General features: G+C 41.1%; 2 protein-coding genes across 7 annotated transcripts in view; one reads left to right on the top strand and one right to left on the bottom strand.

The window, feature by feature from the left end:
* The window catches only part of LOC129859933 (sentrin-specific protease 7-like), a 32,329-nt gene extending 23,100 nt beyond the window's left edge, over positions 1-9,229 (bottom strand). For 4 of the 6 annotated variants that reach the window (XM_055930186.1, XM_055930190.1, XM_055930189.1 and 1 more), the window contains exons 1-6: positions 9,165-9,182; positions 8,652-8,759; positions 7,324-7,412; positions 1,862-2,149; positions 1,376-1,476; positions 376-560 (exon numbers count right to left, since the gene is read on the bottom strand). In XM_055930186.1, coding sequence (XP_055786161.1) covers positions 376-560; positions 1,376-1,476; positions 1,862-2,149; positions 7,324-7,412; positions 8,652-8,759; positions 9,165-9,167 — 774 coding nt within the window. In that variant the 5' untranslated portion in view covers positions 9,168-9,182. Of the gene's footprint in view, positions 1-375; positions 561-1,375; positions 1,477-1,861; positions 2,150-7,323; positions 7,413-8,651; positions 8,760-9,057 lie in introns of all 6 variants that reach the window. The other 2 variants (XM_055930187.1, XM_055930191.1) reach the window with 2 other exon arrangements.
* The window catches only part of LOC129859935 (CD276 antigen homolog), a 61,750-nt gene that overhangs the window by 25,631 nt on the left and 23,873 nt on the right, over positions 1-12,246 (top strand). The window lies entirely within an intron of this gene.

Raw genomic sequence — 12,246 nt, 5'->3', positions numbered from 1 at the left:
AGCTTGTTCTCATATAGTTCCCTACAGTTTGTTTTCAACGGCCACACTTTACAAGACTCAATACTATTCTATAGACCAAGCTACCTTGGGGTGTTATCCTGTAGCAAGATATGGAGCTACCAGCTCAGCTGAATCAGGACTATCTGTATAGGGTGGAAATTAAACAACGTGGCTGTTCACTGTTGTCATTTCACTGTGAGGAATAGACCTAGCAACACTGAGTTAGCCAACACTAACAAACCATGCCTGAAAAAGCTAGCCAACGCTCAACCTAGCTAGCTAACAAGTATGGTTACGACCAATAACTATGTACCAGACTAGTAAGTATAAGCAATTGGGAATAGGGTCCCACTTGAGACACAACCATAATCCTACCTCTGTGTTTTGTGGTGGAGATCCATTCATCCCAGAGTCACGTCTCCTCCATGTTGAGTCTCCTGGGGAGACAGAGCGCCTGTCGTCCGTCTTTGAGGAACTGTCCACCTCTCTTTCTGGAGCCGGTTCTGATGCCGAATCCTGCTCCGACTCCACTGGGCTGCATCTCACAGACATTTGGGAATCTCCCGAGGAAGATGTAAAACAGAAAAGGAATAATAAACGATATGCCATTTAGCAGACACTTTTATCCAAAGTGACTTTGATAAAGGTTTTTGTATGGGTGGCCCCAGAGGGACCTGAAACAACGAAATAAGCTAGTAAAACAACCGTTCCATTTTGACAGAGAGACAGTAGCCTGGTTGTCTACATGTATGACATGACAGCGATAGCCACAGGAGTTGGCTAAAGCACACAGCTAAATATGACGTCTCCTGAACGAGAAAGAGTTAAAAGAAAAGCAGTCTAACGGCAAGAGATTGTTTACTGCAGGCATTTTTAACAACGCCATAAAGTTAAGCATTTGTTTATCCAACCAGGAAAATGGTCAGGCTTGCCAGCACAATGTAGAAGAGGGAAAACGCAGGGGGAGGTTAGACAGAGCAACACCTGCTAAATGTTAACCCCACTGCTCCATGAAACAGCAACAAAACACTTAACAAGGAAAACTCATGATTACACAAGTATGTTTGAACCTTAATTGGCTAGGCCTTTGTAGATATAAGCAACCTCTGACTGCTGTGGATCTACAGCCTAGACTGAGCACCAACATTTAAGAAAAATGTTTTTAGAGAAATAATACATTTTCACAAAAATAGCATAGCATCCACAAGTGTAGATTGTCTTCATCAGGCCTCATAACCTGAGCACATTGTCTGGGGATTGTTTTGGACTGTGTGAGAAAGATTGAATGGTAGGCTAGGATTTCACCTCAATGAACTCTCTGTGTGAGAGAGTGTGAGTGTGAGTGTGTGTGTGTGTGTGTGTGTGAGACACTGACCACTGAACTCTGCCCGGGGCGTCTTGAGCAGTGGCGACACACACCCCGTCCCTTGATTCTTATCCCGGCACAGTGTGTCTGATGCCCTCTTAGGGCGCCATCTAGTGGAGGACAACGGTACAGTCATTTCAAATGATTCCAAGCATAGATTTCTATGGTCGGTGTCACTTCTAGTTCTGACAGAGTTACAGACATCAGAACAATTGTGAACCGAACAAGCAGAATCACACGTGAATTCACATTTAAAAAATCAACTACGTTCTAATTCCTAGACTTAAAGTTATCAATTTTTTAAGATCTATTACATTGTAATTTTATTTACATTTATCCAGAGCGACTTACAGGAGCAATTAGGGTTAGGTGCCTTGCTCAAGGGCACATTGGCACATTTTTCACCTATTCGGCTCGGGGATTCGAACCAGAAACCTTTCGGTTACTTGCCCAACGCTCTTTACCACTAGCCTACGTGCCGCCCTGACGACATACCCGTTTTTGAAGCAGGGAGGAGAGGCTGCTGGGAGTCTTTGTTCAGCTTTGTGTGTTGATGATGTCACAGGGCTTGATTGGATGTGAGGTGGATTCTTATGAGTCAGAGACTCCGTCTGCTTTCTAGGTGTTCCGTTGACTGCTAGCTGACAGCGAGGGGGTGATCTCCACAGTGTGTTTGGCATGGGGGTCTCTCTCCATTTGCTGTGCTCTGGGGAATTCCCTCTCTGGCTGGCAACTGGACGGTGTTCTGGGGTCTGAGCTGGTCTCTGGAAGCCTGTTGACTGGCTGGAGTTCCAAAGTCTCAGCAATGTCTATCTAACATCTCAGGAACTACATCTATACCATATACAGTTGAAGTTGGAAGTTTACATACACTTAGGTTGGAGTCATTAAAACTCGTTTTTCAACCACTCCACAAATTTCTTGTTATAACAAACTATAGTTTTGGCAAGTCAGTAAGAACATTATCCAGTGGGTCAGAAGTGTACATACACTAAGTTGACGGTGACTTTAAACAGCTTGGAAAACTCCAGAAAATTATGTCATACTTTAGAAGCTTCTAATAGGCTATCAAAAAGAAGAAGAAAAAAGGACAGACAAGTAGTCCAAACAGAAATTGAAGAAATAAAAGGAAAATTTCAGAACACAGTGACATTTCTATCAAAGCACAATGTGATGAGATCTTGAAAGAGAAAGTAGACACATTCACTCTGACATTGAAGCAAGACAAGCGAAGAAAATTTAGAAGAGATGAAGTAGATTATAGAGATGGCAAGGTCTTTGCCTGGAGAAGACCAACACGCAAGAATTCAGAATCACATCTACAGAGAAGGAAGCCTAGATCTGTTTCTTTCAACTTTACAAGCAGTGACGATGAGGATCACCCCAGACGCTCAGAGGCCAGCTCCTCCCAAGATTTTTTAGATCAGGAAGAGGAGTCACGCAGGTTCCTCAACAAGAGAGGGAGAGGACGCGTAAGAGGCCAACACGGAGGGGGAGGAAGAAATCAAGACTATCCAACCACATGGAGCAGGACCAGAACAAGGCTGTGATCAACATTTCTGGAGAACCTCTTTCTGATGATTGCATAAGGGTCTTGTCTAAAGGACTGTCCTTTGCCCCCACATACTCAACTAATGAATTTAATACAAAGATTGACCTATTTCGTTTCTACAGGAATCTACATCTGAAGGCCTGGTACAAGCAAAACATCTCTCCAACTACAGACGCCAGTGTCTCAGGTCAGGCAGTTTCTGTTCCCTCAAAAACACCTTTTAAGCCCAAATCCACTTTTTGTCCCATAGTCCAGAATGCCACACTAAATACATTTGCCAAGAAAGTTAATTTTGATGTGGAGAATCTGTTTAAGGGTAAAATTGATTCCAACAAAACACGACGTAATCTTTCTAAGACAGAGAGGGATACAGTTGAATCATTGTCCAAAAATGAACGGATTGTAATTAAAAAAGCAGACAACGGTGGTGCTACAGAAGTGTGGTGTAAAGACAAATATGTGGCAGAAGCCTACCGTCAACTAGACAATGACGAATTCTACCAATCTCTTACCTTCAACCCTACAGAGGACCTAAAAACTGAATTGAAAGGGATCCTCACAGAAGCTAAGGAAAATGGTTACATTTCAGACAATGAGTTCAAATTTCTTTTCAATGGCAGTCCGCGTATGGCTTCTTTTTACCTTCTTCCAAAAATCCACAAAAATCTTGAAAGCCCCCCAGGCAGACCAGTCATTAGTGGTAATGAAAGTCTGACAGAACCCATGTCTAAGTACATTGATTACTTTATTAAGCCTTTTCTGATGTCACTTCCAGCCTATCTTCAAGATACCACAGATGTGTTGAACAAAATTAAGGAATTTAACAATATAGGTACAGCTTCCTTTTTAGTCACCATGGATGTGGAGTCTCTATACACCACCATTGAGCATCAACAAGGTTTGGCAGCGATGCACCATTTCTTGAGTACCCGGCCTGAAACTGAGATGCCTCCTACAGAATTCATTGTATCACTGACTGAATGGACTCTTAATCATAACATCTTTATCTTCCAGGACCGTATTTTTAAACAGGTCAAAGGATGTGCCATGGGAGCTTGCTACAGCCCTTCCTACGCTGGTTTGTACTTGGGTAAATGGGAAAATTATTTCATTTTGGATCCTTCTAATAACCATTTCTTTGACCGGATTATATGGTGGGGACGCTATATTGTTGATGTTTGCCTGTTTTGGTCCGGCTCAGAAGATGAACTTATTTCCTTCCACCAATACCTTAACAGCATTAACCCTAACATCAAACTAACTATGGAATACAGCAAGGATAACATTCATTTTTTGGACCTCGACATTAGTAAAAATGACAAAGGTTGTTTGCACACATCAATCTTTAGGAAGCCTACAGATGGAAATACCATTCTGAGAGCAGACAGCTTTCACCCCAAAAGGCTAAAAGAGAATATTCCATATGGCCAATTCCAAAGAGTCCGCAGAATTTGCGATCAGGAAACAGACTACAGTGTCAAATCTGCTGAATTGGAGAATCGCTTTTTGGATCGGGGCTACAGCGTTCAGGTCCTGAAAGATGCAGGTATAAGGGCTGGATTACTTGACAGAGGGAACTTGTTACGAAGAGGAGTGCCTCGTGATACATCAAAGAGAGTGTATTTTGTTACAAAATACAGCACTGAAGCAGAGAACATTAAAAGAATCATTAAAAACAATTGGGGAATCATCCAAAGTGATACGCTACAACGCCAAATCTTTCCTGAACCACCAGTCATAAGCTTTAAGAGATGTCCTACCCTAAATGACAAATTAGTCCACAGTTATCTTCCGGGTGACTCTCAAAAAACTTGGCTTGACCACAAACCCAAAGGCTCTTTTAAATGTAACCAATGCAACCATTGCAGTAATATTGTACAGAAAAAGTATTTCGTTGACACAGCTTCTAAAATGGAATATTACCTCAAGCATTTTATTAACTGCAAAACCACTCATGTCATCTATAGATTAGAATGTCCACAGTGCAAGGTGTTCTACATTGGACGGACAAAGAGACGCCTTCAAGATCGCTTGGCGGAACACAAGTACGCCATACGGGTAGGCAATGAAGACTACCCCATGGCTAGGCACTACAAGTCCTTACACCATGGCAATCCGGCCTCCCTACAAGCTATGGGTATTGATCATGTTCCAGCCTCTATTAGAAAAGGGGACCGTCTCAAACAGTTAAACCAAAGGGAAAGTTTTTGGATTTACAAACTACAGGCCACTAAGCACCCTGGTTTAAATGAAGATATGGATTTCTCACCATTCCTGTAGGGTTGTGATGGGTCCATTTTGCTGTCATCTAGTGGACATTTTGCTCTATTGCCCTCAGCTATGTTTGGACTGCTGTTCATGTTTTGCTGTGTTCTAGTATACTGTGGAATATATTGCTTTCTTGTTCTGGACACTTCTCCCAGTCATATTTAAGGTTAGAACTGCCTCTCTGGGTGTTCTGATGCTTCTAGCTTGGAGTTGTATGCTCATGATAACATAGCTACAGTATTTCACCTTTTCATGTGTATGTTATTGCTTACTAGGTGTGTCCAATTTGGTAACCACTCCCTCTTCTAATTAGGGCTAATTGGAAAAGCCTTTCAAAAGAGGACATTGTGTACTCCTTTTTCTATACTCCCTGACGAAGGCCATGCAGCCGAAACGCGTCGGTTTTTAAACAACTTTGTTTCTATTGAACATGCCATACTAATAAAGGCATTTTAATTAATTATATGAAGAGTGCCTTGGTCCTCCTTTCTTTTTGATGACCAATTTACCCCTTTTACCAAAGAGCACCTTCTATTTACCAATATACTATAGTGTACCTTAGTAGCGCTTCCCTTCCTCCTCTTTCTACTTCTAATAGGCTAATTGACATTATTTGAGTCAATTGTAGGTGTACCTGTGGATGCATTTCAAGGCTTACCTTCAAACTCAGTGCCTCTTTGCTTGACATCATGGGAAAATAAAAATAAATCAGCCAAGACCTCAGAAAAAAAATGGTAGACGTCCCCAACTCTGGTTCATCTTTGGGAGCAATTACCAAATGCCTGAAGGTACCATGTTCATCTGTCACTGCTCTAAAACCACCATAAAAAAGCCAGACTATGGTTTGCAACTGCCCATGGGGACAAAGATTGTACTTTTTGGAGAAGTGTCCTCTGGTCTGTTGAAACAAAAATAGAACTGTTTTGGACATAATGACCATCGTTATGTTTGGAGGAAAAAGGGGGAGGCTTGCAAGCCGAAGAACACCATCCCAAACGTGAAGTACGTGGGTGGCAGCATCATGTTGTGGGGGTGCTTTGCTGCAGGAGGGACTGGTGCACTTCACAAAATAGATGGCATCATGAGGCAGGGAAATTATGTGGATATATTGAAGCAACATCTCAAGACATCAGTCAGGAAGTTAAAGCTTGGTCGCAAATGGGTCTTCCAAATGGACAATGACCCCAAGCATACTTCCAAAGTTGTGGTAAAATGACTGAAGGACAACAAAGTCAAGGTATTGGAGTGGCCATCACAAAGCCGTGACCTCAATCCCAAAGAAAATTTGTGGGAAGAACTGAAAAAGCTTGTGTGAGCAAAGAGGCCTACAAACCAGACTCAATTACACCAGCTCTGTCAGGAAGAATGGGACAAAATTCAAAAAACTTATTGTGGGAAGCTTGTGGAAGGCTACCCGAAACGTTTGACCCAAGTTAAACAATTTAAAGGCAATGCTACCAAATACTAATTGAGTGTATGTAAACTTCTGACCCACTGGAAATGTGATGAAATAAATAAAAGCTTAAGTAAATCCTTCTCTCTATTATTATGACATTTCACATTCTTATAATAAACTGGTGATCATAACTGACCTAAGACAAGGAATTTTTACTAGGATTAAATGTCAGGTATTGTGAAAAACTGAGTTTAAATGGTTTTTTCTATGGTGTATGTAAACTTCCGACTTCAACTGTAACATCGGTGTAAAATAACCTGCACTTTTTTTGTCATTATGATTTCCAGCTATACACACACTGTACTAGACATTTTGACCAGGTACATTTAACTGGTTGAAGAGCACCATCTACTGAAAATAGTAAACACTGCAGATATCCATGACCACTGCATCCTGGCAACAAAATAATCAACAAAAACCAGGCACGAGGTGAAAGCACAGAAAAGTGGTGGAAAGAGTGTCATGGTTGACACGTTACGCTCCCAACGGGGTCAAGAGGTAAGTCAAGTAAGTCATCTAGGAGAGATAAGTGACATTCTTAATCCAGCAGCACATTGTCTTTGAACACTGTACAAATAAGCTCTGGTCCAGTACATCACGTCACTTGTTGATGCTGTTCATTAATCTCAGCAGCATGAATGCTATGGACCAGAGCCATGTACAGATCATTTCTATACATACCTCTGTTTCCCTGCTCTGGGGATGTGTCCATTCAGAGAGCCAACCTGTTCAGGCCTTTTTCCATTTGAAGAGCCATTGCACCAGCTTGTCTGAAATGACACAGTGTTGTTTCAGCATAACTATTAACTCATAGGCTACATAGTACATTGACCTACAGCTTTTAAAGTGTCTTGAGAGTGATAGGTTTAAATTAGAGAAGAGTCTTGGGTTGGGTTGCAAATGGCACCCTATTCCAGAGGAGGCTGGTAGGAGGCACTATAGGAGGATGGGCTCCTTGCAATGGCTGGAATAAAATTAATAGAACGGAGTAAAATGTGGTTTTCATATGTTTGATACAGTTCCATTAATTCCATTCCAGCCATTAAAATGAGCCCTCGTCCTATAGATTCTCCCACCAGCTTCCTCTGCCATTGTCCCTTTTGTGCACTAGCCACCCTGTGGGTTTTGGTCAAAAGTAATGCATTGATTATATAGGAAATAGGGTGCCATTTCAAAATCAAATCAAATTTTATTAGTCACATGCATCGAATACAACAGGTGAAGACCTTCCAGTGAAATGCTTACTTACAAGCCCTTAACCAACAATGCCGTTTAAAAAATATGAATAAGAAATAAAAAGGAACAAGTAATCAAAGAGCAGCAATAAAATAACAATAGTGAGACTATATACAGGGGGTACCGTTACAGACTCAATGTGCAGGGGCACCTCTTTTGCCCTCAGAACTGCCTCAATTCATTCAGGCATGGACTCTACAAGGTGTCAAAAGTGTTCCACAGGGATGCTGGCCCATGTTGACTCCAATACTTTCCACAGCTGGGTCAAGTTGGCTGGATGTCCTTTGGGTGGTGGACCATTCTTGATACACACGGGAAACTGTTGAGCGTGAAAAACCCAGCAGCGTTGCAGTTCGACACTCAAACCAGTGCACCTGGCATCTACTACCATACCCTATTCAAAGGCACTTAAATCTTCTGTCTTGCCCATTCACACTCTGAATGGCACACACACAATCCATGTCATAATTGTCTCAAGGCTTAAAAATTCTTCTTTGACCCGTCTCATCTCTCATCTACACTGAAGTGGATTTCACAAGTGACATCAATAAGGGATTATAGCTTTCAACTGTATTCACACGGTCAGTCTGTCATGGAAAGAGCAAGTGTTCCTAATGTTTTGTACACCCAGTGTATACCTTCTAGCTATGCCGATCTCACTTATCACCATGAGCAAATATAAGCACAACATTTATTCACAAATAACGAGTCACCGTGTGAAAATGCAGTTCATTGGGACTATGTCCACTTCAAATGGAAATGATATGGGATACCTCGAATGGGCTGGAGGTATCCCGGAGACGTGAGAGAGGGGACAGCATGTGCATGTTGTCAGCTTCTGATGGCTGTTTTCTCTTGGGGATTTTGAAGGGAACTGCCATCTGAAATGAAGAATTACTGTATTACGGAGGTGCCACATAGTTAGCTACGCTGACCTGCTTGTAGCTAACTATGTTGTAGCCCTGGTCCAGGCCGTTAGTGCGCATCTGTCCACTAACGTTACTGGACCAGAGCTAGCTATTTTCCAACACCTCCTAATCAAGTTAACAACAATGCACAGGTTATGCTCAGAAAGATGTGGCACAGTTAGCCAGCTATCTAGTAAGCTAACTACCTGTAATATGAAAAGCCTTTGGTTAACCAACATAGCTAGCTAAGTTACCTAACAAGCCAACTTACTTAACTGTCAAGGGTGCTGAATCAGACGGAAATATGGCTAACGAACGAAAACAAGAAGCATTGTAAAGACGCCATTACGTTGTCATTTGCAACCAATTAAATGTTACCATATTGGCTAGCAAGCAAGGGATGACTGCTTCCAGTAAAATGCTACATCAATCTAGCAGCAGGAAGTCATCAACAACAGAGGCGCCTCTAGCGTTAACAGGAAATAGTTGAAAGCATGCACTCTTAAAGCGCAAAACAGGTCTGGTACTCGAACTAAAATTGGTGTGTCATGTGTAGGCAAAGGCAATTAAGCCACAAAATCATTATTTATGGGTCCGCTCTGGTGATACATAAGAGGTTTATGAATTGCAAATGTGTACAATGCACAATCAAATATACTAGTAGTGGGACGGCGTAATGCTACGGTTGCGCAGTGTAAGACTTCCGTATCTAGCTATCTACTGTAAATAACGTTACAACAAATAGCTTTCTATCACATTTAGTAACTACTAGACAATTTAGCACCTAGAACGTGTCGTATACGAAAGGCTAAGAAGAAATTAATACAATTTGGATTTATTTTTGCGATCGACCGTTGGTGTTGAACTAACCACGTAACATTAGCTACCAGTTAAACAGACGCTGTTGCTAGCAGCTAGCAAGCTTTTTTTTTTAGATCTAGGCTAGCTAGCTAATTATCAAAATCATTAGGCCTGCTTTTGTTTTCATCTGATATGGACTTGAGAAACTAGCTAACTTCATCAAATGAATATGTTTTTGCTTTCAAATAACTTCAAATATTATGTTTTCTTCTGAGAGGTATTCAAAATATATTCAAATATTGTTTGGTTTTCTGAGACCTGTATTTGAATATCAAAGAAAATCTTCTTTTTTTTAAAACTCTAAACTCAAGTGAAAAGTTGGTATTTTCAAATAAACTACAAATACAACTATTTCCTGCCCAGGTCTGGACAGAATGCGAGCTTCCCCTTATCCCACTTTATCCCTCTTCCTACATATGTAAATAATTCCTACATATGTAAATAATACCTATGGTAAAAACGTTTTTCAACATTTTCTTTATAAATAGTTTTTTAATCATGGTTTACACCCTGCTGTATCCTGTGCATATGACAAATAATATTTTTATTTGATTGGATTTGACACTTCAACCTGTGACGTCCCTAAAAAATAAAGCAAAAGAAGCACTCTGTCTGCATAGATGTTTAGAAGAAGTGCAATATCATTCCTTGAGCAATACATATGTAGCAAACATGAGTCTGGCTCAAGTTCTGGTGATGTGAGAGCCCTCCTCTTGGTCTAATGGTCAAGACCTCCTGCGACACATACACTGTATCATAGGAATCAAGTAAGCTACAGTACATGTATGTGAAAATGGCATTGTTCCATTAACGCATTTGTTGGTGCCACACTTTTTGAACTCCCACCTTCGTTCTTTATTGTTTCATATAAGTATTTTAAAGTATTTAGCACTAGAGCTATGGCATTGCCTTCCTTCATTCTCCATGCACCCCCACATACTGTACAAAGGTCACACCAGTGTCAATCAGACACATATTACACATCCATAATCAGTGGTTAGATCATGTGGTTAGCACTTGCACAGTGTGTTCATTCAGACGTCTGCCTTAGGAGGAAGTCAGTTATGTCTCAAAGACCACAGTTCAGAGGAAATTACATATTGTTGCCAGTGTGTTCTGTAAGATAATTACTTTTTATGTGAATTGACTTGTTCATTTAATGTATTAAGTGAAGTGTTTCATGGATTCTTCTGTTCTTAGGTGTCTTAAAATTGTTGGAGCTGAGGCTTTGACAGACACACTGGTGGAACTTGGACACAATGTGACTATAAATTGTACTTTTCCACCCACTAGTGCAGAAAATACATACCAGTACATACAGCGGCTACCACAGCCTCCACTGGCCATATTCTGTGTGAGTTCTCATGGTACTTATTTCCATGATACATTATGTTAAAACGGACATATTTATTACTAACATAATTTATAGTGGTCGTACAGAATGTAACAAGATTATTGTGGAGAGTACTACTGTGCAATGAAAGAAAAAGAACAGTCCCGGTTCAACAATGGCAACAGATTCATCACCATTAGTAAGCGCACATACTATTCAATGATAATATTTTGTTAGTAAAATATTTTTAATAGGTCCATTTTCATGTTTATAATGCCCACAAACCTGCAAGGACTGCAGTCAGAGTGCAGTATAACTGCAGTATGCTGCAAATACTGCGTCCAAAATAACACTGTTTTTTTACTGCAGTAGTTTTGTAGTGTAACTGCAGTTAGAGTGCATTATATTCTGTCATTTCTGGGTACGAAATACCACAGTGGACGGCAGTTACTGCAGTTTCAAAAGTGCAATCTTTTTTTGTAAGTGTTGATGATGCGGCGACATAAATGTTATAACACATTGAAATCTCCACCCGGCACAGCCAGAAGAGGACTGGCCACCCCTCATAGCCTGGTTCCTCTCTAGGTTTCTTCCTAGGTTTTGGCCTTTCTAGGGAGTTTTTCCTAGCCACCGTGCTTCTACACCTGCATTGCTTGCTGTTTTGGGTTTTAGGCTGGGTTTCTGTACAGCACTTCGAGATATTAGCTGATGTACGAAGGGCTATATAAAATAAACTTGATTGATTGATTGAAATTGTAGTGACAAGAAATTGTATACATTGAGAAAAACGTGTACACTATAGTAGGGACACGCGGTTTTCACCCATTTCCATATTGTTTTTCAGTATGGCATGACACAGCTGGTACCCCCACCAAGAGGACCAAGGCCCGACTGCATAGCCTCAACTATTTACTCCGGGGTCCAGTTTTCAAATCCTGAACTCACAACTACTGCTTAGCATTTCGCTACACTCGCATTAACATCTGCTAACCATGTGTATGTGACAGGTGCCACTTCTATATCTACCCTTCCTCTTCAAATCATACCTGGGCTAATGCTAGTCTGGGTCCCAGTCTCTTTAGCTATCATTCTACTCCTTGCCTGGGTACCAGTCTCTTTAGCTATCATTCTACTCCTTGCCTGGGTACCAGTCTCTTTAGCTATCATTCTACTCCTTGCCTGGGTACCAGTCTCTTTAGCTATCATTCTACTCCTTGCCTGGGTACCAGTCTCTTTAGCTATCATTCTACTCCTTGCCTGGGTTCC

This window comes from Salvelinus fontinalis, chromosome 7, assembly GCF_029448725.1.
Source record: "Salvelinus fontinalis isolate EN_2023a chromosome 7, ASM2944872v1, whole genome shotgun sequence".
Taxonomy (NCBI): Eukaryota; Metazoa; Chordata; class Actinopteri; order Salmoniformes; family Salmonidae; genus Salvelinus; species Salvelinus fontinalis.
Note: the sequence above shows the minus strand (reverse complement) of the source record. Positions and strands in the feature narration are given on the sequence as shown.